Consider the following 27,187-nt stretch of genomic DNA (forward strand, 5'->3'; position numbering starts at 1 on the left):
CTGTCTCCTAGGCTGGCTGAATGGTCTTCAGTTTGCTACATTGCAGGGTAGCTGCTGGGGGGGAAAGAGAGAAAGTAATTTTCAAGTGCTCAGGAAAATCATTTATTGAGCCCAGTACATTCTGGCCAAGGTCTTCAAGAGTAAACAGAAGGCACAACTAAACCTTCATTTTCAACAAACTGTATTCTGACTCAGGTATTCACAATATTCTTGGAAAGTCCTTTGCCACAATGTGCAAGGTGTAATAAATTCTTATCCTATGCTTCTGAGATTTCCTCTCATCTTTTTTCTACATTGCTTTTCTCTGTTTCCACAGGAATCATGGTGGTTTTGATTTCTTTTCTCCTCACTGTTACACAACTGCCTTCTTAACTCTTGTTACAGTAAAAACAGAAATGTAAATATACTAATATCAACAGTTATGCCAGCTGGAAACAAGTCCTAAACCTAGCCAAATGAAGGCCATACAAGGAATTAGGACTTTCTCACCTTTTCCAAGAAATTGCTCTCTACATATTATGCCAGTCAACCATATTTTGAATTCATAGTACCCAAACCAGCCAGATGGTTCTGACTTATGACAGAGAAAACAAATGGTTTTCTGGTACCAAAAATACAATTCAATTACTGTTTCCTACCCTTTTATGGTATCCAAAATCTACGGTCTTCGCCAGCTGCCTCACTTTGTCTAATGATAGGGCCTGTCTTCGTGCTTGTGAACAGTTTATAGGACTGAGTTGTCAAGCTGACTTTTACAATATCTGGGAAGATGGATTCGTTATTATTTTGTTTGACTTGTGGCCTCCTGTATTTTTACATATGAGATTAAAATTGGTTCCAAGCATAATACTTCTTTTGCTTTAGCCATAAATAGTCTCCAGGGTAATAAAGACAAAATAAATACTATTTACCATGAATTATTTCTAGGGTCTTTCTAAGGCTTAGTTTTATTTTATTCTCTCAGAAATATAAAATGTCTTCTCTCACAGATAAAGGTAAAACAGGTTTCCAATACACTGATTAGTTTGTGTCAACAAAGTGGGTTTTTTTTTCCTTTTTCAATCTCTTATACTGTAGTAAGAGAGAAAAAGAGAATGAAATATAGGAACCCTTCCATGATTCTATGCCACAGTAAATGTGTGTTGTCAAATATTAAAAAAGGAAGTACTGTAGAAGTTTGACATAGTTTTATACTCAGAATGTGTGGATCTTTACATTTTTTGATTGATTACAGCAAAAGCTGGTGAGAGAGTATTGCAGATAGGGGGTTGCAGTTGTTGAGTAGAAGCCAAGAGAAAATGACTCACCCACCCCAAATTACATGGCTGATGATGTGAAGAAATGGTGGAGGCTATGAATGGATGGAAACAGCTTGGTGAAGGTGTTTTACAGTTGCCAAACTGCTTGGAGCTTCAAAGTGAGCTTTGATATTAACCCCCCAAGTTTTTAATATTTTGGACTAAATGATGCACTTCCTGCTGGTGCCCCCTGCCTCCATTGTCTTTTCATTGGTCCTTTAGCCAAGATCAAAGGAGGTGTTTGTTTTCCATGTTGCTCAGTGGCTCTGTCGTCTGTCTAAGCCTTTGTAACCAGCATATTAGTTGCTGAATTTTAACAAAACTATCAAAGTTCTCTAGAGCTGTGTTTAAAAACCATTTTCTGGAATTCATAAAGACCTGCCTCAAATTCCCTTTGGATCAAAATCAAACCTGGAGTGCAATTTCTGGCTTTCTCCCATATTCATCCTCAAAATTATTCCCTTCTAATCACTAAACACAGCTCCTTCCTTCCCGTCACCTATTTGGCAATAGGAATAGCAGCTGTAGAATATCTTCCCTGCCCTTTTTATTTTGTCATTAGCCCTGGATAACAGCAGCAAAGCTCAGGGAATCAGTTTTTCCAAGAGCCTTGTGCTTTGGATCCTGGAGCACTATTAGTGGGGATGTCATGAAGAATGATGGAAAGAATAAATTATTTTCCTTCTTCTCCTCTCCTTTCCTGAATCTTCTGCTTCTACATCTGCTGCAATTTTCTAGGTAAGTGAAGAAAATGGGAGTTGTGTTGAGGAAGAGTGAGGGCTTTGTGAGAATGGCCTTGAGGATGACAGTTTGTAAGAACTATGGCATTTTCCTAGAATATAAGAGTTGATTATTTAAGGAAAAACATGAATAAGTGCTGAATTAATCTTGGAAGCAAAGTATTTTAGGTACTTAAATGGTAGGGGGAGAAAAACCCCAAGGAAAACTTTTCCAGATTCCCATAGATGCCATCAGATCATCACATACCAAAACCTGATAAAACTAAAGAAAATTATTTCTATTCCTCTTAATCAGACATGTAGTAGAACTATTCTCAACAGATTTATACCCCTACAATATATTAAAGATAGATTATCAAGGTAAAACTACCAGTGATATATTAATACATGACATGGATGCATTATTCAGAACTATGACTGTTTTTATGTATTTTATACTGTGGGTGGAGGGAATCCTTTTATCTTCCTTCCCCTGCCACAATGTTGATAAAAACAGCTCCCATCAGTGCCAATGGGACCATGTTTGGGGAGCTCAGCATGAAAACTTAACAAGGAAAAAAAAACCAGATGCAGGTCCTAATAATACACTAAACAACAAGTTTAGTTTGGCCCTCAGAGGAAATGGGAAGGGAGCAAAAAGTGCTCTTTCAATTTAATTTAAAATTGCTACCATTATTGCTGGTAAAATTTATGTATTCTTTTATTACTGTAATTTATAACCCACATTCCTACAGAATTTTATGCATGACACAGTTTTTTGTGGAAGCCTGTGGAGAGAATATAAATGGCCGATAACTTACCAGGAGGGATCACCATCTACAACAGAAAGATAAGACCATTGTTGGGGGAGAGGTAAGGGAGATATAAAGGAGGACCAGGAATGAAGTTAGATAATAACAAGGAGCTTGAAGAGATAAGGTGAAAATAGGGTGATCCAAAAAAATGTTTGCTATCCATTTAGTCTTCAAATATATGGGAGCTGCAAAACAGATGGAAAGATGTTTCCAGATAAATAGATCCATTAGGAATAGTAGATGAGGAAAACAAAAGGACTTGTCCATTTCTGTATGACATGTCAATGCTAACCTAGAGCAAAAATTAAAAGAGAAAGGCAAGGGAATGATTAAAAAAAATGAAAGCAAGGACTAAGAGACTGAATGTACTTTAAAAAGTGGTATGGAAAAAGAATTCAGCCTGGGAGGAAAAGTGGGCAACAACATGACTAGATAGATATTCCATCGGCAATGAAAACCCCTCAAAATGAAAGAAGTGGGAAAACATCTGTCAGAAGATTGCTTCTACGTTGCACTTCTGTTTAAACTACATGGATTAGCCCTGCCCCAAACAACTTGCACACTGCTTAGTCACAGTCTGGCATTTGCCCATACAGATGTCTATAAGAAATGAAGTTTCATATATTTGCAATATATGTGTCAATGAAAAGGGCAGGGCTAGCTGATGTTGTCAACAATATGAGTGTAATTACAGTACAATCTCATTCACACATGCCCACCATACATCTGCTGCAGGTGTTAAAGGTTGCTTGGGTTTTTCTAAAAGTTCTCTGATTTACTATTTGCTTTGAAACTAATCACTGACCACCCTTAACAGAATGCTGAAAAAAAATATTTAGCTTGTTCAACATTTGTTTTACTCTTCTGCACTCAGCAACCTTTTTCCTTCTCAGCATGTACCTTTCCTCTAGAGCCATTTTTTCCAGGCTCCCATTGAATGCATCACTGAGGTCCATGGGATTAGGGTTACAATGCTGCATTGTAGGCCATGAACAAACTGCTATGGGCTTGCCAGATAAAATGGGATTCCAAAAGTGTTGGGAAAGAAAATGATGTTGGGGGCGGGGGGGAAATCACATTGAAACAATACAAATTTTGGACATTTTTAAAAAAAAAATAAATTCGAACTCATTTGATAAAGCAGAAAAAAATTGCCAGTTATTCAGATTATTATAGAGGTGACCCAAATTCAGATGCGTTTTAATTACACATAGGATTAAATGCCTTGAAGAGATTTATTGATCTATTCTCTATATCATTTTTATTAAATAACTTTTTAAAAAGTAAGATAACTAATACAAACTAATATACAGTAAGAAACAGAAAAGGAAAAGAAGGAAATCAAAGAGAAACTAAAGGTGCAAGAAAAGGGGGGGAAAAGTAAAAGAAATAGAAAAGAGAGAAAAAAGATACCAAGAAGTAGCTTCTGATCTTCTTTACTGCTTCTTTAGAAGTACAATATAAACTTACCTCTGACTCTATGGTTACAACTTAACTCTCTTTTTTTATATAATCTATACTGTCTAATCATCAAAACCATAAATCATAAGTTAATTATTTTCTGTTTCATGCAAAAAGCTTATAAGGGGTTTAAGAGATGTATTAATCTATTGAATATGAGAGAACAAGGACTTGGAGGAATAAAAGGATAAATTTCAGAAACTTTATTTATTCATTACATTTATATTTTATTTTTATTCCAGGAATTCAAAGAGTTTATACAGTATAACATCCATGCTTCCAATTTTATCTCTATATCAACAACTGTGAGCTTGGCTGCCCTCAGAAAAGAGGTTTGTCCCAAAATTCCTACAGAGGTTTTATGAGTGGGTGTGGATTTGACCTTGAATCTCCTGGTTCTAGATGAAAAAAGATAACTACAGTGTCTCCAATAATTTTAGGGTACCTAGAAGGGAGAAAGGGAGAAACTTTTGCCATTCAGATTTTGCTAGCAAGTAAATGTACAGTCTGATCCTATGCACACATACAAAGAAATCCCACTAAGTTTATTGAACTTGGAACCAATCAAATATGCAGCAATGTGTACCTTTAAGAGGAAATATTTGTAAAATGGACTGCTGGCAAAAACACTGAAGAAGCAAATGACATAGTTACCGAATTAAAGATAGTATCAGACTCATTGATAAGAAATATGAGCGTCAAAATGTGGGAGAAAACCAGGGGGAGAAAATCAGGTCTCAAAGGCTAATTGAATATATATCCCTTAGCAAGTAATGCAGAAACATATAAAAATAATATCCTGTTGGAGTTTAGTTTTAAGTGGATCACTTTTTTTTTAATCTACAAAGACAAAATCACCTTGAAAAAGGCTTTTAGTCTGTATATCCTAGTATAGGAAAAGTGATATCTGAGATCATTTATTTATTTGATTTATGTTCTGCTTATTCTGCCTTGTTGATCAGGCAGTGATTTTATTTATTTATTTATTTATTATTTTATTGATTAAACAGATCTATAAGGCTGCCCAACTCACACACGGTAATCACGACAACTAGAAAATACAAAAGTTCACTGAAGCTGAGATGCTTCTAATTAAGTTTCATCAACTTACCAGAATTTTTATTGGTCTTATTTTGTCTGCTCTTTACTTGCTCAGTCCATAATGTGGGGTAACGAGAAGCTATATCTAGAACAATAAAGAACAAAATCAGACTGTTACCGTGGAAAATATAATTGCTAGCAAAGTACATTGATCCAAGGAAATGAAAAGGTTATGTAATAAATATGACAGGACAATTTCTTATTTAAGAATGTATTTAGAAGAAGTAGAGTGACAATATTTCAGGACAAACAGTGCATGTAACAAATGTTCATTTTAAACAGCTTTATATTACACTAATAGCAAATTATAATCCTGAAATCCAACATTCCTGGCATAAATCCAGAAACAACACTGATTATTGACTGAATAACCAGGGTGAATTGGGGACAATGGGATAAATTGGAAAAAAATACTAGTAAAGCTGCCAGGTTTTGAGAGATGACAATTAAAAAGCAATTCTGTGCATGTTTACTCAAAATGAAGTCTCACTGTTTTCAATACAAGATACTCGTAAACTATCAGGGTTGGAGATTTAGGCACAGACATTTATTTATTTATTTATTTATTTATTTATCAAATTATCTGGCCACCCATCTCACAAAAAGTGACTCTGGGTGGTGTACAACAATCCAATAATACAGTATATATATAAAACAATCATTACCTAAAACCATTATGTAATAATTATTCTAAAAGCATTAAAAACTTTAAAAGCAGAACTAAAACAGAGAAAAGAAAAATAATAGATGAAGGGATGTTAATAATAATAGAGCCACCTCACTAGTTCACCTGTCCCCTGGGGTCCCCAAGCCTGCTGGCATAACCAGGTCTTGAGGGACCCTCAGAAGCTTAAGAGTGATGAGGCTGACCTCACCTCTGGGGTGAGAAGATTCCACAATGTGGGTGCCACAGCAGAAAAGGCCTGCCATCTGGGGCCCACCAGAAATAACTGGTTAGGCATCTATCTATCTATATCTATCTATAGTCTGCCTGCCTGCCTGCCTGCCTGCCTGCCTGCCTGCCTGCCTGCCTGCCTGCCTGCCTGCCTGCCTGCCTGCCTGCCTGCCTGCCTGCCTGCCTGCCTGCCTGCCTATCTATCTATCTATCTATCTATCTATCTATCTATCTATCTATCTATCTATCTATCTATCTATCTATCTATCTATCTATCTATGGTTTTGTGAACAATTTAGAAGGTTTGGCTTTCTACTTGCCAGTGGCGTTGCTAGGGTATCTCATACCACTTATAATCTAATGACCTGCTATGGTTATAAATCCACTATGAATCCTTATTCAGATCAGGTTCAAAATCAACAAAAGATGCCTGTGTTATTTTAAAGTCTAATCAAGGTAAGTTTGGGCATTATCATGGTTGAAGTCCAACACAACTGGAGGAAAATTGATATAATGTAATGAACTAGAATCTACTTCATCAGAGATAGGAAGTGACATTAATCAAATATCTAAAAGAGCTAATAGATTATTTCCTTCCTGGAAAGTATTTCACAGTATAGAGTAAAAAACCTGGCCCTATTTTCTGTAATATCATGTTGCAGACAATTTTTCTAGCAAAACACAGCTAATATTGCCATGGCCTTCCCTTCCCATTCCTAGAAATTCTCACCTTCTTCATCTCCTTGGGGCTGAGGCTCCAGTGCAGGAGCTGAGGCATCATCTGAATTCAGAATGGAAAAGATTTGCAAGGAGACTACAATTATGAAAGTAAGCTAAATAAGTGCACATATATAATAAACGATTTGAACAAAGCCTGCTAGTTAATAAATTAACAATTTCAATTTTTATCACATACATCAGAGCATAAGAATTATGCAGATAGGTATAGGTATTTTTAAAGCATTTTAGCCATTGTATTGATTAAATCAAAAGCATTTGTGAGAGCTGCTGTCATATGCAAGAGAAATTCAATCATCCCATTCAACAGGGGTTAATAAAGGACAGGCCTAGAAGTTTCTTATTTTCCTATAGTCCAAAGAAGCTGGTGTTATGCAACAATTCTTTAAAACTTAGCTTCCTAAAGAGCAGAGAGAACTTGCACAGAAACAAGGGTGCCAAGCTGTACATGCGTCCACAGGTAAAATAAACCACTCTAGTATATGACCCCAGACATGGGACCCCAATAACATGTTTTGTATTTCAGCATATACGTAATTGCATCATATCCATTGCAAACAAGCTTAAACTGTGCACAAATCATACTTCGAACAGTCACAAAGATCTCATATTTAATTTAATGTATTTATTTAATCTAGTATTTATTTAGGCATCATGTAGCCTAAGTTCCCAGGGGAGCTTGCTGTATAACCCAAATGCAATGCTTAAATAAAATACAAAACAATAAAAATTATTAATAATTCAAACATGGCTTTTAAAGCAGAACAGATTATGAGACTTGAATTATTTACAAAGCTTGTATAACTAAAGAAACTTTACATGTAAATACTGTTCAATTTTTGCTGTTGTTCATAAATTGTTTGCTACCTTGAATCCCTTCTGTGTAAGAATGTGGAATATTAATTGAAATAATGAAAAATACATCAATTAAAAAATTGTATGCTGCTGTCAAAAAGATCTACCTTCCTTCATTTAGTTAGAGAAACTTGTCAAAAGGTTTCACAAGAATATCTTAAAAATCAGATTTTAAGGTACACATAAAAGGTATGACTCATTTCTGCTTATGCTCATAAGAAACAATTCAGACATTTCCCATATATTTTCTGTGCATTGTGCAAACTAGACTATAAGAAATGGCCCACAAAAAGCAGGCAACTAAAACAACATTTCAGTGTACCAAATTCTTTGATTGTCTACACACTCCAACTTTGGTTTGTGTGTGTGTGTGTGTTTTTACAGAGCTTTGATTTGCTTTCTTTTTGCAGGGTGTTTTTTTGAGAGGTTTTTGTTTGTTTCTCCATATTTCTAAATCTCAACAAGGGAAGATACAGTATGAAGAGATCAAGGGTGATAATATATGAATTAAACTAACAATATATGATAAAATATTCCCCAAATCATAAAGCTTTAGAAAATAATACTTTTATCATTTACCCCTAAAAACTAGTTATTTCATACTTCAGGCTTAGAAAATGTTATGTTTACTTGGTTAATGCTTAATTCTGAATAAAAAGCTGCAAATGTTCGCCTTATCCTTTAAAAGATTTTTAAAAATGATGCCTTGTAAATATGGAGGAATATGTTAAAGAGTAGATAGGTTTTAAAAAGGAACACAACTGCATATACATTGGATGCAACATTTATAAAATATATCTGGGCACCTCCTCAGTGATATTTTACTTGATTCTTCCTGTCCCAATTCCCGTATGTAAACTGAACTCCTATGCTGTTTATACTCTGCTGGTAAGACAATGCTGCAATGCTGATTGTTCCCAGAAGGTGGTGGTAGTGATGGTGATAATATTATTTAAGATACTGATTACCAGCCTATGGAGTTCTACATTGATCTATTTTATCCAGCTGTTTTTATGCCTACCTCAGGAATGGATAACCTATGGACCTCCAGATGTTGTTGAACTACAATTTCTAACTGGAAGAGCCATTGGTAAGAAATAATGGGAATTACAGTTTAGCAATATCTGGAGGGGCATCAATTTCCCTTGTCCACTTGAAGCAGAAACTTTGCACTACTGTAGTTAATGATAGCTAACATGCCCCACAAAATTCCCCATAGTCATTTCATTATCAAGTGTCCAGTGCTGTATAACAATATTGCGTTTTGCAGCTGGGCTAGATTATCAATGGAGTTTGATGCCAAAGATGCCATGGTAATATTGCTGGATATCTGTTGGAGGTCAGATATAATGGAATATAACTCTCAGTGACAGCACTGGCTGGATTTTAAGATAGATGAGTTAGTAATGATTGTTTGTCAGAGACAGCACAAGTTTAGTAATGATGGGGTAGCCAGTAAACCTAAGGAATCCTTTAGGCAAAACAGCTGGTTTCCACTCCTACCCTTTGAATGAATAAGCAGTGAGCAGCCACTGTTTTAGTTCTATCTGCCACCTAGTGCTCACCTAAAGCCCATGGAGCCCATGCTACTTCTGTCAGCACTGCCTCCTGGCCTATTAGCCTCTGCATGGAGGTGCAGATAAAAGGTGCATTATCCTCATAAAGCTACCTTGGCCACACCCAATGGAGATTCTCACTCTGCAACCCCCAAAACAACATCCTGCGTAGCACCAGTGTTTTAAAGTTAAGTAGCAGCAGTAGCAATCAAAACCGAATGCAATAGAGGCAGTCCTATTTATGATTCTGTTCAATATGGAAACGAAAGGTCCATGAAACCCTAAAGCAAGTTATAGGCAGCTGAATAAGCACTTTCTGCACTTTGAAGTTCCAATTCCATTTTTAAATATTTGTATCCATGTTTCAAACGGCTGAAAATATAAGGAGCATGTTGAGCTGATTCCTGTAAAACTTTTCAATGTAAAAACATGCTGATCTTTCAGAATATATGCTGGCTACGGCTGGGCAACTGGGATCTCAAGATTCCTCTTAAGTGTCGTTCTAGATACTTAAGTAATGAGGTATTAAACCTTACAGGCATCCTGCCAAGCTTATGTAAATAGATCCTGGCAGCTTAGCTGGCCTCAGCACCAACCAGCACACAAGAAGAACTTTGCTTGATAAAACATTCAGCTTCACACCAGCTTTCGTTCCCTGTGTCTCAAGCACAGTGTGTAGCTAGAGGCTTTCTTCACTGCTGCTTGGTCTCAACACTCAGGCAAAGTTTGAAGAGAATACATAGCATATTTAGTACTTTGTGTACTACTAAAAATGTGTAATTTATGATCTGTATAGAGTTTCTTCAGAAAAGCTATTGATACCTGGAGCTGACATATTTGCCTGGCAAATGTATGAAAGAGAGATTGCTCTCAAGTAAGATATATACACAGCTCACATAACTCAGTTGGAACAGCTACTGGTTATTTTCTTATAAAATGGGTAAGCCTGCTATGGTTCCTACAGGAGCATAAATCAAGCATAGTTATATAATGTTGATCTGACATTATATAACTCAGCGTTCCTGAGCTTGAGCACTTCACATTAAAACAAAATGAAAAAAAAGCTAAATAAACTTGAATATATATCCCCATTAATCTTGGGCATAATTCCACTGGCTACACTAGGAGGTAAACTGGTCCAGACAGATATACAAATGATTTTAGCACAGGCACATAAAATGTTATAAGGATATAACATGAATAAAAACAACTTGGCTCTGAATACAACCCATAAGTTTAATTCATTACAGTAAGTCACAGTCAGAAATTTTATCCTCCATTACCAGAGGAGTGAATAAAAGAGATCTCCATAGTTTAACCCTAAATAGAACAGAGTTTAGAAAAAGATGTAGAATGGCCCAGAAGACAATAGCCAAAGGACTTTAAGGACTGTTAAGTTCAGCACAAATCCCACTGACTGCAAGTGAATGGTATGTGGGAATACATAATAAGAACTCACAAAAAGAAAATATAGACAATGGATTTGGGAGTGGAGCATGAGGAAGACTGAGTGAAACTGAACTTGATAGATTTAGCTAATTTCTCTTTATTTTCCTAACCATCATTTCATCCTGTTTCTGTTAGGACTTTTAAAAACACCAGTTCTGCACTAGAATTAATGCACATTTCCATGCACATTTCTCCTAACATGCGCCTTGCATACTATTTTGCCAGCATTTTTTCTAAGATAAGGCATTTCTTCATAGGAGTTTCATAGCTATATGCAATGTTATGCACATACAACTTTCCTAAAAACGTTGTGTGCATTTTTGCCTATATTTTTAATTGGCAAGATTGGGAAATACTGAAATAAAACTTCATTTTGTACACATATTATTTCAGGGACTACAAATTAGTTAAATTCCCAATAAAATGCAAACTAACCTAATTTCTCCCTCCCCCCTTGGGGAGGGGGAGGCAATACTTATGATTATACTCCCATCTTGGCAAACAGATAAGAATAAAAAATATTATAATTCTACATATGAGTAATTATCCATACTTATTTTCATTTGGAGTAGGTTAGAACCACATTCCAGCTTGTACTTTGAAATGTCCAGCTAGAACACTCTCAAGATTTAAATCCCAATAAATATACTGGGATGAGGCCTCTCTACTACCAAGGAAATTTATTTTTAAAAATGTATGAAGGTAGATACTTGAAATAGCAGGATACACAACTCAAAGTCATGTGGTGCTGGCATTGGACCAGGGAGGCCTGGGTTCATGCTGTTGCTTTGTCACCTCTCTGGACAATTTTAGCCAGTTAGTCTTTAATAGCCTAGGCTACATCATTAGGTTGATGACAGCTGAGTGCTACCCCAAGTTCTTCCAAGGGATAGCAGACTTACTTTTGGCATTTAAAACTCTCCAAATTTTAAATGCAATGCAAAGGAGCCTATGTTCCTCTTCAGCTAGATATAGCCAAAAAAACATATATATACTGTATGTATGTATGTATGTTTAATCAAGGAACCAGGTACCAGTTGTTCCCAGTTTGTACTGAGATATATCCAGGAAAAAAACAGATAGTCCAAATATATCATTAAAGGATAGCTCCACACTTTTCCAGGAACAAATGATGTCAGGTCTGACATTAATCCTAGGTTTAGCAGTGAAATAAGAAGCCTGGGCTGCTTTTTTGGATCTACTGAAATATATTGAACTCTCTAGAAATGAAAACAAGTTTTCATACCTAATGAAGACCGATTATATATAATTTATAAAATTAAATAATATGATAGTTACCTGTTTTTCCTGTACCTTCACGCTGTGGCAGCTTCTCATTTAGAGATCCTAAAAGTTAAGACAAAAAGAAAGTAAGAAACATTGAAAGGAATTAGTTGTGTAACCAAAATTCAAACTGGAGTAGGAGAATCGCTGCTTAGGCATCTATTAATGCAGGGGCAGAGAAGAATGAGGCTTTTGGTAACTCTTACTTCATAATGTATCATTCTATAAAAATATACTTTATCCCTGGACTCATAGTGCTTGACTCATAGGAAACTTTTACAGAAGAAAATCATTTTAAGATACTGTAAACAGATTTGCAGGGAAATCTTAGTGAATAGTGCCTGCATCACATTTTTCAGCAATAACTTAACACCTGTTTCAAAAGTTCCTTCCCTCTCTCAAAGGCTTGACATCTCTGGAATTTCTTTTAACTCCCTAAACGTTGATCTCATGACTTGAGGAGTAGTAAAAATGTCTGTATTGCATCTGGTGCATTTCAGCAAACAGTTTGTGGAAGATGGGAACATTTAAGTTTATGCTGTCAATGAAGCCCATCTTATTTACTCTGTTCCTCTCAAGTTGCCCAATGCTCTCACGATTGTGGACTAATGGCGGAGGAGGGAGGAGAGGTCTGCCTCACTGTTATGAGTTACAACACTACTTAATACATATGATTGGATTGGTCTTGGATGGGGAGTACATAAGAGAGGAAAGTATGTAAATGGGTTTAAGATAACACCTGACTTTGAAAATAATGAAAAACAAAAACATCTAGATCAAGTGTGCATTCCACTCCCATTTATCTAAATGGTTTTGCCTGGAAGAAGTTGAAACATATCAGCAATCAAAAGGTCAAACAATCAGGAATGCTATTTACATAGAGTTACACTACTGTCAGCATACAGTCAGATAACAAATAATCAGATATTTCAGTCAGTCAGTGGACTACTGACCAGAAGGTTGGATCAAGGAGTTTTGGATTAGCTATAAAGTATCATGGGTGGTCTAATGGACATAACCCAAATAAATCTAGTGAAGATTCAAACAGACCATCAAAAAGTGAGTGGCCAGATAGTGGTAATAGATAGGGGTATTGTCAGTGTCCAACAATTAAGGAAGAAAATCCAAAGGAAATAAGCCTGAGATAATGCAGTTAGTGCTTAATTGAGCTTCATTTTAGGCTGGAAGAATGTAAGCTTTTAAGTAAGCTTTGTTCCCAGTTCTGCAACTTTAAAAAAGTGGACATTTTTTAAAAACAAATCGCAGTCATGGTCCAAAAGAGTGCAAGAAACACAAAAAATATTGCAGGAATTAGCAATTTGATATGCACCACTTCCATCTAAATAAATACATGCCTGCTACGAAAACACAGTCCTGTTATATGAAATTCCACCTTGTGAAAGATCCCTTTTTATGGGAAATATATGACCAAAAAGACGCATGTCACAAGCTCCTATTCCATAAAATAAGTTTAGCTTTTCGTTTATTAGAAATTTGAGTGAATGGCTTCAATCAAACTTGCTTTAGACCTTGTGGTTGCTACAGGGTACATTGGCTCCAGTTACACTGAACTTTCTGCAAAAGTGCCACGTTCCGAGTTATCTCCAATGGTCAAATTCTCCCCAATTCACACTGAACTTTGGCTACATCATGCTCACATGTGCATTCAAAGAAAATCCTGTAAAATATGCTGAATTTACTGGAACTTATTTGGTTGGGGAAGACTGCCTGCTGCTGTTAGATCTGCCATTTATTGTCTTTGGAAAAAAAAAAGTCCTTAAGATCTGGAAACCATTTTATTGACACATCAAAGGGATTACTATGGGCAAGCAGTTTATTAGGATTACCAAGGCAATTTCTTTCCCAAAACCGAACCAAAAACCCAAATTGAAGGGTTCTGTTTCCTGAAGGAAATACAGCTGCCATCAACTATATTAAGAAGCCATGTCCCTCCCTCCATTAAGTGCCACTTGGCAGCAGCCATTCCATCAGGCTACAGAAGAGAAAAAGATGGACATAGGGTGACTCCATCAGCTCAGCTGGAAGCTCTACTTTTTATTTTTATGTTTTACTTTTCTCCTTAAACTGTTTTCTATTTGGCCTCTGAAAACATTGTAACTAAGAATTAGTGAATGAGTTCACTTTTATGTCTTCCCTCCAGATCATTTTTTCTGTTGGTAATAGATCTTTTAATACTATAAGCTTGTGAACAGAGACAATCTTAGTTTTACTGAGACATCAGCCACTCTTTCTGGGAGAAGAAGAAAAGAGAAGATCCTTAGAGGTGTCTGAGGGATCAGAGGGGTAAATTGCAGGATATTTTGTTGATGTTGTTATAGTTGTCTAACTGGGAGTGGCCTGATCTGGTATAGAATGGTATAGCATGGTATAATGCTGTTTAGGCTTCCCACCACATTTGTTTAGATAAATTACATGCTCCTTTGTTTAGAATGATTTATTCCACCTTTATACCAGAAAGACTTTTAAAAACAAATGGTTTAGGAGAACAATAAAATTCCTTCAACCTCATTTGAGCTGGGGCAATTATGTACTTACAGTACACTCTGAAGAAAAAACCAACAAACACTGGAACGGTGGCTGCATGATATGTATTTTATAGATTGTGGACTTATGTCTGATAATCATTACTTTGCGCTTAAAGACTTGCTCCCAAAGCAATAATTTACATCAAAAATACTCATGAAAAACAAACACATCTAATTTTTTTTTCCCCAGAGTACTACACTGACTCCCTCCATGGCCCTCACTGAAGCATTCCTTGTTCTAGTTACCCAAATATCCAGCAGTGGGTCAACTGTTTTAACAAGACAGGATGCACAGAGTCAAGCCTGCAGATGACCAACTATGGACACTTGTCCAAGAATCATGTCTACATCCAAAGGACGATCAAACTGAGTGGAGTACTATAGTTGGACAATAAAAAATACAGTAAATAAACATATAATAGTAATATAGATATATAGATATGTACTGTATATAGAGATAAATAATAGTATTTTGCATTTTCACATCACTATTTTTTTCTGCCCAAGATACAAGTTGGTTTTTTTTTAATATTCACTTGGAATAGTGAAAATGCACCAAGTGTTTTAGTAGCAACAAAAACACAATTGCCCATACTAGTATCTATTAGTGAGGCAAAACTGAATTTAAAACAGGGAGGAAATGTACACCGTTTTAAACACGGCCTTTCGGAACAAGCATTAAAGGTTGCTGTTTTGAACTTGCTGTGACTTTTTTAAAAAAAGTTGACGTATGATTCTATTATTTCTGGATATGATGTTCAGTATAACATAACACGTATTTGAATTTGAATGCATTCCCATTGCGGATCTTTAAGACCATATTTTTTTTTTCTGAAGTATACCTTACATGTTAACAGCTTGAACATTTTCTTCCCTGACTAGGATTGCAAATAAAATTAGTAGATGAGAGATAGAAAAGCAATTTGGTCATACAATATGCAATCCTCACCAAAATCACCTCAGCCTTCAGCCCCACAGACTTGATAAAGATGATAAAAATTTTGCTTCTATTTGGTCAAGATCACTCACAGCAATACAGTCTAGACCCTGTTTGTATACCTGTATGAACAGGATATACTGATTCTCCAGAATTCTATAAGCAACTGTGCTAATAGGTATAGTTTGAACTGGGCAGGTCTCAAATTATTTGGGAAATGCCCTTTTATTTGGCATTATGCTTGTTGGACTTTATCTAAAGTACAAATAATGATACTGATATTTACACTAGCGGTTTGTGATCTACACAAGCTACTACATGGTGGACAAATATAATAATGTGTTCAACCAATGCCTTGTAAGCACTGGTGTGTAAGCTCCAAAAAGCAAATCTGTAAAGCAAACTTTTTGGACTTCAGAACTGAAGCATATAATGGGAACATTTTTTTTTTCCTTTTGTAGGAAACTGTAGTATGGACAATTGCTATGTGAAGGCAAGATGACCCCAAACAATCCTGTTTGGAAACTGTTTGGAATATCGAAAAAGTCTGACATTTACAAAAGAGTCACGATAAAATATAGGTTGCAACTTTATGAGCATCAGTTTGGACTGAAAATCTAAAGTTAACTTAGATTTAGAACACTAATCTATTCGTATCCAAACCTCTCTCCCAGCATAATTCTGCTGTCAATTTTATGAATGTACGCCATTGACCATAATAAAATTTATGCCAGAATTCCAAGTATAGAATTGCAGCCTGAATGTCATGCTCAGGTCATTGGAGTTTTGCACTGAAGATTTATAAAATTATACTTTTTAAAATAAGGTCTGCAGGAAATTTGTTTATTGTTTAAAGTAGTTATCTATTACTCTGTGACATGAAGTTCATGGCTCCACTGAAATAATAGGAAACCAAACCATACAGAAACTAAAAAGAACAATAAATCTAATACACTGTGATGCTCAATAGCCAAAATATAAATTGGACTATTGCAAGTTACTGTACTTGGGGCTACATTTGAAAAGCATCCAGAAGTTGCAACTGGTGTAAAATGGGGCAGCTAGGCTGCTGACTAGTGGCTTGATCCTGGGATCACATAAAACTGGAACTGAAAAATCATCACTGGTTGGGAACTGCTTACCATGCATAATGTAAGGTGCTGACATGCACTTTTAGAACCCCAAATGGCTTAGGACCTGGCTATCTGAGGGTCCATCTCTTACAAACCTACTTAGGCAATAAGCTCTGCAGAGGAGGGCCCTGTGTGTGTGTGTGTGTGTGTGTACGTACGCCTTTGAGACACTGTTGACTCCTGGTGACTGCCTGGACTAGTCCCTGGAGTTTTCTTGGCGAGGTTTTTCAGAAGTGGTTTGCCCTTGCTTTCTTCCTAGGGCTGAGAGAAAGTGACTGGCCCACAGTCACCCAGCTGGCTTTGTGCCCAAGGCAGGACTAGAACTCACGGTCTCCCGGTTTCTAGCCTGGTGCCTTCACCACTACACCAAACTGGTTGTCTCTCTCTCTCTCCTCCTGTTGTTAGAGACTCAGTTATTTGGCATGTGAGAGAAGGCTTTCTCCTACGTTGCTCCCAAGCTGGAGAATGCATTCAGCTCTCACTTTAGAAAAGAAGCCAATCCTTTACTTGTTAATTGAGATCTATACAGTTTTGAATCATTATTTCTTTTTGTATTCTACATTTTATTTGTTGTTAGCAGAACCAGTTGAATAGAAAAGTACAATAATAAACAAATACTCAATTTGGCAAATACTCAATTTGGCCAGAGTCCCTCCTTGAGGGGGAGATGGGCGGTGATAAATTTGACAAATAAGTAAACAAACAAACAAACTTTTGTATGTGGATAATGTGATTCCGTGTATCATGTTAGATAGAGAGTAAGAAAACAGTAAGAATGGTTTCTGCCACAATAATGTATATATAGTTACCTGGGCAACGTGGAGTTTTATGTGCTACAGCTGTACCACTGATTGGACGACCATTAGGAGTGACACACCAACAGTAGCCTGTGTAACTGTGGCACTGAACCTGTGAAAAAATACCAAGTATTTGAAACTCAGAAACAATATTTTAATATCTCACATTTTCTTGAGAGATAATGCTGGGGTTTTTTTCCAGTTAAAGTAAAGGTAAAGGTTTCCCTTGACGTAAAGTCCAGTCGAATCCGACTCTAGGGGGCGGTGCTCATCTCCGTTTCTAAGCCTTGGAGCCGGCGTTGTCATAGACACTTCCGGGTCATGTGGCCAGCATGACGACTCGGAACGCCGTTACCTTCCCGCCGAAGCGGTACCTATTGATCTACTCACATTTGCATGTTTTCGAACTGCTAGGTGAGCAGGAGCTGGGATTAACAACGGGAGCTCACCCCGCCGCGCGGTTTCGAACCGCCGACCTTCCGATCGACAGCTCAGCGGTTTAACCCGCAGCGCCACCGCGTCCCTATTTTTTTCCAGTTAGTATCTGTAATAATTGAATCTTCCTTTTCAGAGTTCTGCAAAATCTAGTATCATATCAAAATCAATAGGCCCATTTGTTTTTATGGATTATATTAAATGGATGCAGCTTGAAACTTGGATGAGAATAGACAAAACCTGAACCCCATGATCTGATTGGGGAACCACTAATAATATCTTCAGCAGATACTCAATGACAGCTCACTCACAATGCAGTCATTTTTTGCCCTTCCAAGCATTGCATGGATGGAAAAATTAAAATGATATAATCTGAGTTGATTGTGCAAGCAGACTTGAATGCATTGAATTTCAAATTCAAATCAAGTCACAACCTTTCTCAAATTTGTATTTTAGGGTGATTTAATATGAATTAAGTTTGTCCATTTATTTTTGTCAATTGGGGAAATACTGGTAAAGAAAAAAATAATTCTTTGAAGATCTGCAGCTTTAGAGCATTCTTCCTTTATTTCCAAAAGAACAGCTCAATGGAATGGTAGAATGAAGACTAGGCTGGTTTAGTGGTTATGGGGCTGGACAGCTTCTGGTCCACTCCCAGTCAAAGAAACTCACAGGGGGACTTTGGGCCAGCCATTCTCTCTCTTAGCCCAATGTTTTTCAACTGGTTGTTTTCGTGAGGAGGGAGTGCAATGTATGTTGCCTTGAGCTCCTAAATACAAGGCAGGATATAAATATTTTAAATAAACAAATGCCACCATTCTATCCTCATTTAAAAGGCATAATAGCACATCATACTGTAGCAGTATTCTCTCTGGCCCTCAAGGTGGAAACAGAAGGCCATCCTGTTCCAAATCAGATAAGAACATTATGTCTCTCTCAGACTCCCACTTCAAATAGTGGAAAACACTAACTTTTTCAGAAGTCACAAACATCTCTTTTTTGTGTTTGTACATAGAGGGGTGCCCTACAAAAGTATGGAATGGATATTCAACCCAACACTCCATTAACTGAGATGAATTAACTGCATTAACTCTCCATACCTGAAGCTCTGCCTGTCATGAAACAGTTATCCAAATCATCTCTAAGCTAAAATACAAGCTACTTAAGGCTGCAGCTAATTAAACTTTCCAGTTAGTTAGTTAGTTCTATTCAGCTGAGCAGAAATACTAAAACAAGTTGACTGGAATTACCCTAATAAGTTTTATTCACAGCATAGCATCTGATCCATAAGGTGCAGTCATGCAATCCATCAAAAATTGTGTTTCATTGTTAGAAAGACAGTAACTGAAAATCAGCCTACCCTTTGTAAAGTTTATGCTTTCAATAGAAGAGAATATATGTAGCTCGGGGCTGAACTATGGAGTCCTTGGTGCTCTCTGAGCTTGGCTGTTTGCTTGCAGACATTTCATTACCTGACTATGTAACATGCTAGTTAGTGTGGGGTTTGCTCCCTGTTTATATACAGTAGCCCCCACCAACACTGGCAGGGCAAGCTACTGTACGTAAACAGGGAGCAAACCCCACACTCACTAGCACTGATGATGTTACCTAGCTGGGTAATGAAACGTCTGCAAGCAAACAGCCAGGCTCAGAGAGCACCAAGGACTCCACAGTTTATGCTTTAAAATGCTATAAATAAGATGCCTATGCTTCTTAATAAGCATTCAATCATAGCTAAGATAAATGTGTAACTTAACAGATGGGTAACCCAACTTTCAATAGAATCTCATAACATGCTTGTATTAGTAGAGTTTCTTCCATCAGTAGAATATGATGGAGTCTCCAGGTCCCTATGCATCCTCACAAATTTTTCTGGAGAGTCAACAAACTTCTAAAATGATTTTTGAGAGCAGGATTCTGCAGGGCAGAGGAAAGGAGGAGACAATCTTACTGAAGTAGCAGAAAAGTACTAACATGACATTAGCTATCATTGTATATATCTGGCCGAGCTTTTAAAACACTTGCAAGAAATGAGACAGGAAACAGGAGACACCTTCACAATACTGCTAGTAGTAGTATGAGATCTTCATCTTAATAACTTTCAGATCTTAAGAATTCATCTTTGACTTTAAAAGTTATATATCTTTATGTGAGCTGTTTTTATTTCAGAAACAACATAGTTACTTCAGAACCAATCAATGGTAACTCAAGGTCAGAAAAAGAAAGTGAACTTGGTAATCAGGTATTAGAGAAAGAGATGGGTCAAATGAATAATCAATGAAATAATTGTTGCAATCAACCTGGCTATAAGTGCCATCATCATTGCATTCTGGAATGAATACTTGCTGGAACTCCTTGCGTGCTTGTTCCTGGGTATATTTCCTCTCTGCCACACATCGTGAAACATCTGAAGAAAGGAGATAAAATATTAAGTCCTGTGCAAATGAGAATATCACCAAATTTGCCTATGTTGCAGCAGCATTTTGCTGTTTACCCTGGCTTCCAATGGATTTCTTAGTCTAGTTGAAAGCTATGTATGAATGGGGCTGAAAAACAAAGTGACAGCCATCTTTAATTTCAAGAACGTCCCATGAACCACAAAAGTCATTCTTTAAAAATAAAGCATCTGTTGAAGTCCAGTGCTTCACATGGAAGTCTATCCTCCCAGAAAAAAAAAAGGATAAAAAGTAATCCAAATAATAGAGCATCCTTGAAAACTAGAAGGGATGGTGGGAAGCAAACTCACACTACCATAGAATCTTGGAAATGAGCTCACAATATCTTTGTAAACTTCAAAATGTGCCTATCAGCTCAGAAACATCTATTGTGAATCCTACTGGAATTAAATACTATGTTTTAAGTCAACCAAAAACATTACTTTAAGTTCAAAGTAGAGCTCAGAGGAATTTACATTCATACGTAAGTAATGATGAAATGGATGATTTCAGAAATGTGATATGGCTGCTATGTGTCAAGTTCCTAGTTGAGTTCCCATGTGCTAATCAACTTAACTGGTATTCTAACAAATTGAACTTGTTTTCTCAACGTCATCAGAAGGAAGCAGAGGAATGAACAGAAAGGAATCTTAAAAGCTTTGTTTTAGAAGAGCCATCATCAAAAAGTCCTTAAAAGCCACAACTCAGAGAGCCTTCCTTCCAATTGACTTATTCAAGTAAGAAACCTGACCCACAAAGATTAACTCTTTTTACAAGGGCACAAATGATACAACATACTATAAGTAGAAAATGTGACAAAAGGTGCAAAAATGAAACAAAATTCTGGAAAAATATGACAAATGGTAAAAATAGTAGATTAGTCTCAGGTCTCCAAGGACAGAGCTCTATGTAAATAGATAAATTGCTTGGGATATCACAAGAACCTCCAATGGGTGAAGCTAACCAAATACATTTTTAGAATCTCCCATGTGCCTTCTGGATAAAAAATGGGAACACTTGTAGTACAGATAAATTGTAGCTGTACTCTGATTTTTATTGATTTATTTTAATATTTAGTTTTGTTAAATCCATAGTTAGTTTTCTTTGTAAGCCTTACCTCTTATAACCTGGGATAGTGTTATTTAAAATGATGTTCTATGGGTTCACACAAATGTTTAAAGGCATTTTCTTCATGTGCACAATTATTTTGGAAAATCTGGCAAAAGCGCATTTTAAAAGTTAGGGAAAGCATTGAAATCATGACATCTGGAATTTCTCCAATCCCATTATCAGAACTAGCCACACAAGGCATCTATATATTCTGCATAACAAAATAATGCATTATGTCTGGTTTCTTCTTACGTTGTGTCTCTGTATGTTTGTATATATGAGTACATTGGAAAACACAGTTCAGGTTGCAGACACTCTATTCTGAGACACATGAATGAGAGTGGTGACTTAGAATGAAGCAGGATGTCAGGCCACCAGAAAGACCAGAATTGACTCCACAGGAAGGCTAAGACTACGTACTTTTATTGAGGGTGGCTATAATAATAGAATCTTGCAAGTCTGATTGTGCTGTGTTTCCACCCCTTCTTATACCCATGTGAATTAGGGAGGTTTCTGTCTGGGCCGCTTACGCATACTTTCTGCTTGTTTTGGACTTAAGCCATGTTCTTCTCCTCATCGCTCTGGATACAGATCTGGCCTATCTCTGTCAAGGTCATCTGCCTTACTCTCTATCATCATCAGCATTCTGAGCTATGGCCCAACAGCCTCTCCTATAAAGGTGCATTGGGGGATTTTTTTGTGGGGGGATGTTTTTTCTCAGCAGTCCCTGTCCTGATCTGGCCCATTTTTACATTTGCTATTTCTTCTCACCATACTAAATTTGATCCCATTGTGTTTTCAGAGTTATTCCACTGACAGATGGAAAGACAGAGAGATGAGCAGTCAGCCATCTCTTTATATAATTTCTTTTCAATTTTTCACTGTGTTGAAAAGAATAAAAATGAGTATTTAATGACAAATCTCTGCTATCCAAAAAGCTGAACTTCCTATTTGCATTAGAAACACCTCTTGGTTTCAGAGAGAAAAACATTTCCCAAATGAGGAATCTAATCCATTAAAACACATACCATAATCAGTTTTGTTTTAGCTATATCAGAATTCTCCCATTCACACCCAAAACTCTTGCTGTAGTCAATCTATGACTATGCTGTGGTTAACAGCTAATATTATTTTAAAAATAAAGTGCAATGGTCAGCACAGCTTTTACACCATACGCCTTAGCCTAAACTCATGCATTTGCTTATGCGTTACTTACTGACATGTGGTTTTAATGAAGCAAGTGTTTTAACTGAAAATAAATCTCTCCTTTGGTGGACTTCTGTCTTCATTTTTAGTGCAGCATGTGGTTTAAATGTCAAAAGGAAAAGCAATCTGAATTCCAACACATGAGGGTTATGATTATCTATACTTTTGCTCAGGAGCAAATTCCACTAAGATGCATTGGGATCTATTCTCCCATAGGATATATAACAGATTGCACCAAAGATTTAATGCTGATAGAATTGTAAGCTGTTCTTCTGTAGGACTTATCACCAGAAAGAGGCCAGCTTTCTTCTTTACAGTATATCCAATATTTAGAGCATATAAAAACCTGAATGTAACTTCAAGCTGTATTATATGGCTTCTGAAATTGTTAAAATGATACATCCAACAGAATAGAAATACTTGTGTTGTAAAACCAAGATTATCAAAACATTGCTGTTTGGTCCACCGAGGCAAACGGCTTTCAAATGCAGATGTTTATTGACAAAAGAAAAAGACTGTTAATTTTTTAACTGAAAATATTTCTAATTTGCATTGGATTCATTTGGATTCCAGGGCAATGTTAGAGAATGAATATGATTCATCATCTAAACATAAATAAAGTAAAACACCAATTTTCCTGGTTAAGTTAAACCAGCTGATCCAAAAAGCTTGTCTAAACCATATGCATCCATTCCTAGTCAGAACAATGTCAAGATGATGAATTGTGCACTACAACATTAAGATGTAAGCATCATCCTTTCATACATGCTTCATAAAGTTGCCTGCAAGTAGATAAGGGATGGAATCTGCATCACAACTTCATAATGCATGATTAAAACTGCCAGTTTAACAATCAAGATAAATTGTTGACTTTTTAAATGTTCCCACTGAAGTAGGGAAAAAAATCAGCTGGGAAGATGATAGGAGGATATACACAGTCACTAAGACCAGGTTGGGGTATGCTATATTAACCACCTGTTCACCTTTTTTCTTACCTTCTGGCATCATCAAGAGGAAATCGGAAGTTTTAGTTTCCAGTCTTCAAGTAATGGTAATTTGCTTCTATGTCTGCATCTGGCTAACAGTGCTTAGTCCAGGTTAATATGTTTAGGAAAATAAGCCAGCTTAAAGGCATGGTGTCTGATGCTTATTTCTCAAAATTGTAGTTGGCCAATTACAGTTCACTTTTCACTTTCACTTGACAATGTATTCAGCTGAAAATAAGTTAATTTCACCAATCCTGTATGTTGACACAATGAAATAAATCAAGCTGTATTGAATTCTTGATCATAATTTAGCATCAGGCTCTCAGGCAGCAGAATGGATGTAAGACAAATGAAGCTATAGTTCACTACTGGGCAGCCATATGGGTGAGACTACCAAGATTTGTTTGGGAGCATGAAAGACTCCCCTCTTGTGCTGTTCTTGCACAAACAATCCAGGAAATCATGTTGTAGCTTAGCTTTATAAGCCAGTTTGTTAGATATTTAACCCAGAGAATGCAAAAGTACAAATGTGTCTTTTAAAAATCCTCATTTAATCACGAGAAAATTCCATATACTGTATGACTGATTTAATTTAAATGGGGCATTGTAAATAAACTGCATTGTAAAGAAGACTGCCGCATAATAATGTACAAAATTATGCCCTGTCTGTTCAGTCATTTATGATTAATGTAAATTCCTATTTAACAAATCAAAACAACATTTATCATTCAAGGACGACTATTTAGAAAGTAGTCAATATGAAGTGTTTGAAGTAAAATGTACCCTGAGGCAAGACACATACTGTATGCTTAGTTGTTCTTGAACCAAACACACTGAGATTTCCTTAAATCTATAAACATTTTGAACAGATGGTGCTAATCTGAAACACACAATCAATTCACACAATTTGGACAGCTCTGGGTTTCCTGCCTTTCCCTTGCCTCCATGGATTTTTTTCCTTTCTCTCTTTTACCTCTTCAGAAGAATATTACTCAGATTCCCTCACCTCTCTCTTGTGGCTGTTATCTATAAGTAAGACTATTATAGTTCCCCTTCACATCAGAAACCTGGAAGCTGTTAAGTTGATGTTCATTTATTTCTTAGAGATCATTACTATCAGAGCATGTTAGACTTCAGGCTTCCTTAGAGGGCCAGTCTACTAAATTAGTTTAAAAATGAAATCCTAACTAACAAATTCAGTGGCTGGAGGGAGTTAAGATAAGGCACATTTAAAAAAAAGCTTGTTATTAAATTTACACACTTTTCTGCTTATGCAAGCACTCAAGACAGCTCCAGCCACCTCTGCCAATTAAACTGCTTTCTTCCAGCAGAAACCACAATCTGTCCGCTGCTTCCACAATCTGCCATCAGAATAGAAAAATATGCCAGTAAAAAAGAGCAAAAAGGGAGGAGAGAGGGAGGTAGTCAAGGGAGGAACCAAGTTATATTACAATCCAAAACCAACCAGATAAAGATTTCCACAAGGCTTATTCTGAGTTCTGCAAAAGGAAAGCGAGCCCGAAGTATGTATTTTGCCTTGTTGAAGCACAGCAAAGACATGAGGGCTTCAAATCACGTTGGGGGCACTGCCACAATCAATGCCCTCAAAGCACATAGAAGCATGGAGGTGTGTTGTGTCTCACAGCTCTACACTGCCTTACTAAACAATTTTATTTATTGAACATGTTTCTGTGCCACTGCAATCAAAACTCTCTCAGTGGCTTACACTGAATACATGCCATTTATTCTAACACAGTCATTCAGTGGGAGTTCCAAATGCCCATCACCTCCTGTTTCAGATTAGGAAGGATTTGATTCTGCAGTGACTCAGCCAGACTAATGTCAGTTCCCCTAGAACATTTTGAATGGACTACAGGAAATACCCTTGATGTTCTATCTTCTAGAGCAGGAAGAGCTAGGTAGCTATCAAGAACAGCTAAAGTGTCTATATTTTTTAAGTGCCCCACTTTGTAAATAATGTGTTCCATCTGCTTTCATGGGGGCACCTCTGTGACAGTTTGTGATGTCTGCACTTGTGAAGTACAAGATGTTAGCAGATTGCTAGAAAAGCCTTTGGCCCAGGAGAGATCAGAAAAGTCACACACCACGCATTTCTATAAAAATAATTTTATTTACAGAAAACAAACATATTTAAAGGCTTCTGCATTCTTATAGGCTCTCAGTGGGAGCTGCTTAACTCTCTACATGCCTACACAGAAGGGAAACAGAAACTAAAACAAGTCCAGGCAAGTTGTTCCCCCCAGGTGCAAAAATTAACATCTGAAAAGAGGACAATTAAATACCTCTTCACCTGGCCAAAATGATTAGTTACCATAGTAACCTTAATCTGTAGTAGAAAACATATTAACGCTCCCCCTTTTATACTACAGAATAAGATGCAAACCAATTTTCTTTGACAATTCTGTCTTTCCATTCACAATATTTTAACATTATCTCCCCTTTGGTTTAACAGAAAGCTACCATCCTTCTTCCTGTGTATTTCCAAATGTAGGTAATTTGTTACAGTTCCAAGGCTATTTAATGTGAAATGGCTTTTCATGCAGGCTTCAAAATCAAGCCTTTTTCTGTTGATGTGAATAGCAGCAAATCATCAACATAAATGCACAGATACATACAGCCTTGTTTGTCTTTCTTCATATATACACATGGATCTGCTTTTCCTTTTTCAAAACCAAAATTCTGCAGTTTTTCATCTAATTTTTGGTTCCAGGATCTAGCAGCTTGTTTTAACCCATAGACTTACTTCTGCAGTTCACAGACCAGATTCTCCCCTTTTTCATAGCCAGGGGGTTGCTGCATGTATAATTTGTGGTCTAAATCACCATAGAGAAATGCAGTTTGAATGTCATAGTGGTGAACTGACATTCCTCTGAGTGCAGCAATTCTAATTGATTCACCTTTAGTAACTGGTGCAAAAGTCTTGTCAAAATCTACATCTTTCCTTTGAGTGAACCCTTTTGCAATTAACCTTGCTTTATATTTTGGATTTTGCCATCAGCATCCCTTTTCAGTTTGAAAACCCACCTACAACCTGGACAGCGTTCATTGGGAGGTAGATTTACCAGTTTCCATGTTTTATTTTCTTTCAAGGATGCTAACTCCTGTTGCATGGCAGAATGCCAATTTTGTGCAATCCCAGGTGGTAAAGCATTCACTTGTTCTAAAGACTCCGGTTCTGTGAATATGTGAAATGCCTTTACTGTTTCAGCCTGAAAACATGATGGAGGAACACCTTTATTACTCCTCTGAGATCTGCGAGGTAATACAGGGCTTAGATTTTGACTCCTAGCACTTTCCTGAGAAGCATCTGTCTCATCAGACAGATCTTCAGTTTGCTTTTCTGGTTTAATGTCCTCATCAGGCAAACAATCACCATCAGCAAGTCCTTGCTGTTCTCTTGTGGTGGTCAG

At 36.8% G+C, this 27,187-nt stretch overlaps 1 protein-coding gene across 2 annotated transcripts in view; it reads right to left on the reverse strand.

The window, feature by feature from the left end:
• SMOC2 (SPARC related modular calcium binding 2) overlaps nt 1-27,187 on the reverse strand; it is a 146,637-nt gene that overhangs the window by 60,583 nt on the left and 58,867 nt on the right. For both annotated transcript variants that reach the window (XM_063307455.1, XM_063307447.1), the window contains exons 3-7: nt 20,320-20,426; nt 17,597-17,696; nt 12,187-12,234; nt 7,020-7,070; nt 5,405-5,479 (exon numbers count right to left, since the gene is read on the reverse strand). In XM_063307455.1, coding sequence (XP_063163525.1) covers nt 5,405-5,479; nt 7,020-7,070; nt 12,187-12,234; nt 17,597-17,696; nt 20,320-20,426 — 381 coding nt within the window. The remainder of the gene's footprint in view (nt 1-5,404; nt 5,480-7,019; nt 7,071-12,186; nt 12,235-17,596; nt 17,697-20,319; nt 20,427-27,187) is intronic.

This window comes from Candoia aspera, chromosome 1, assembly GCF_035149785.1.
Source record: "Candoia aspera isolate rCanAsp1 chromosome 1, rCanAsp1.hap2, whole genome shotgun sequence".
NCBI lineage: Eukaryota > Metazoa > Chordata > Lepidosauria > Squamata > Boidae > Candoia > Candoia aspera.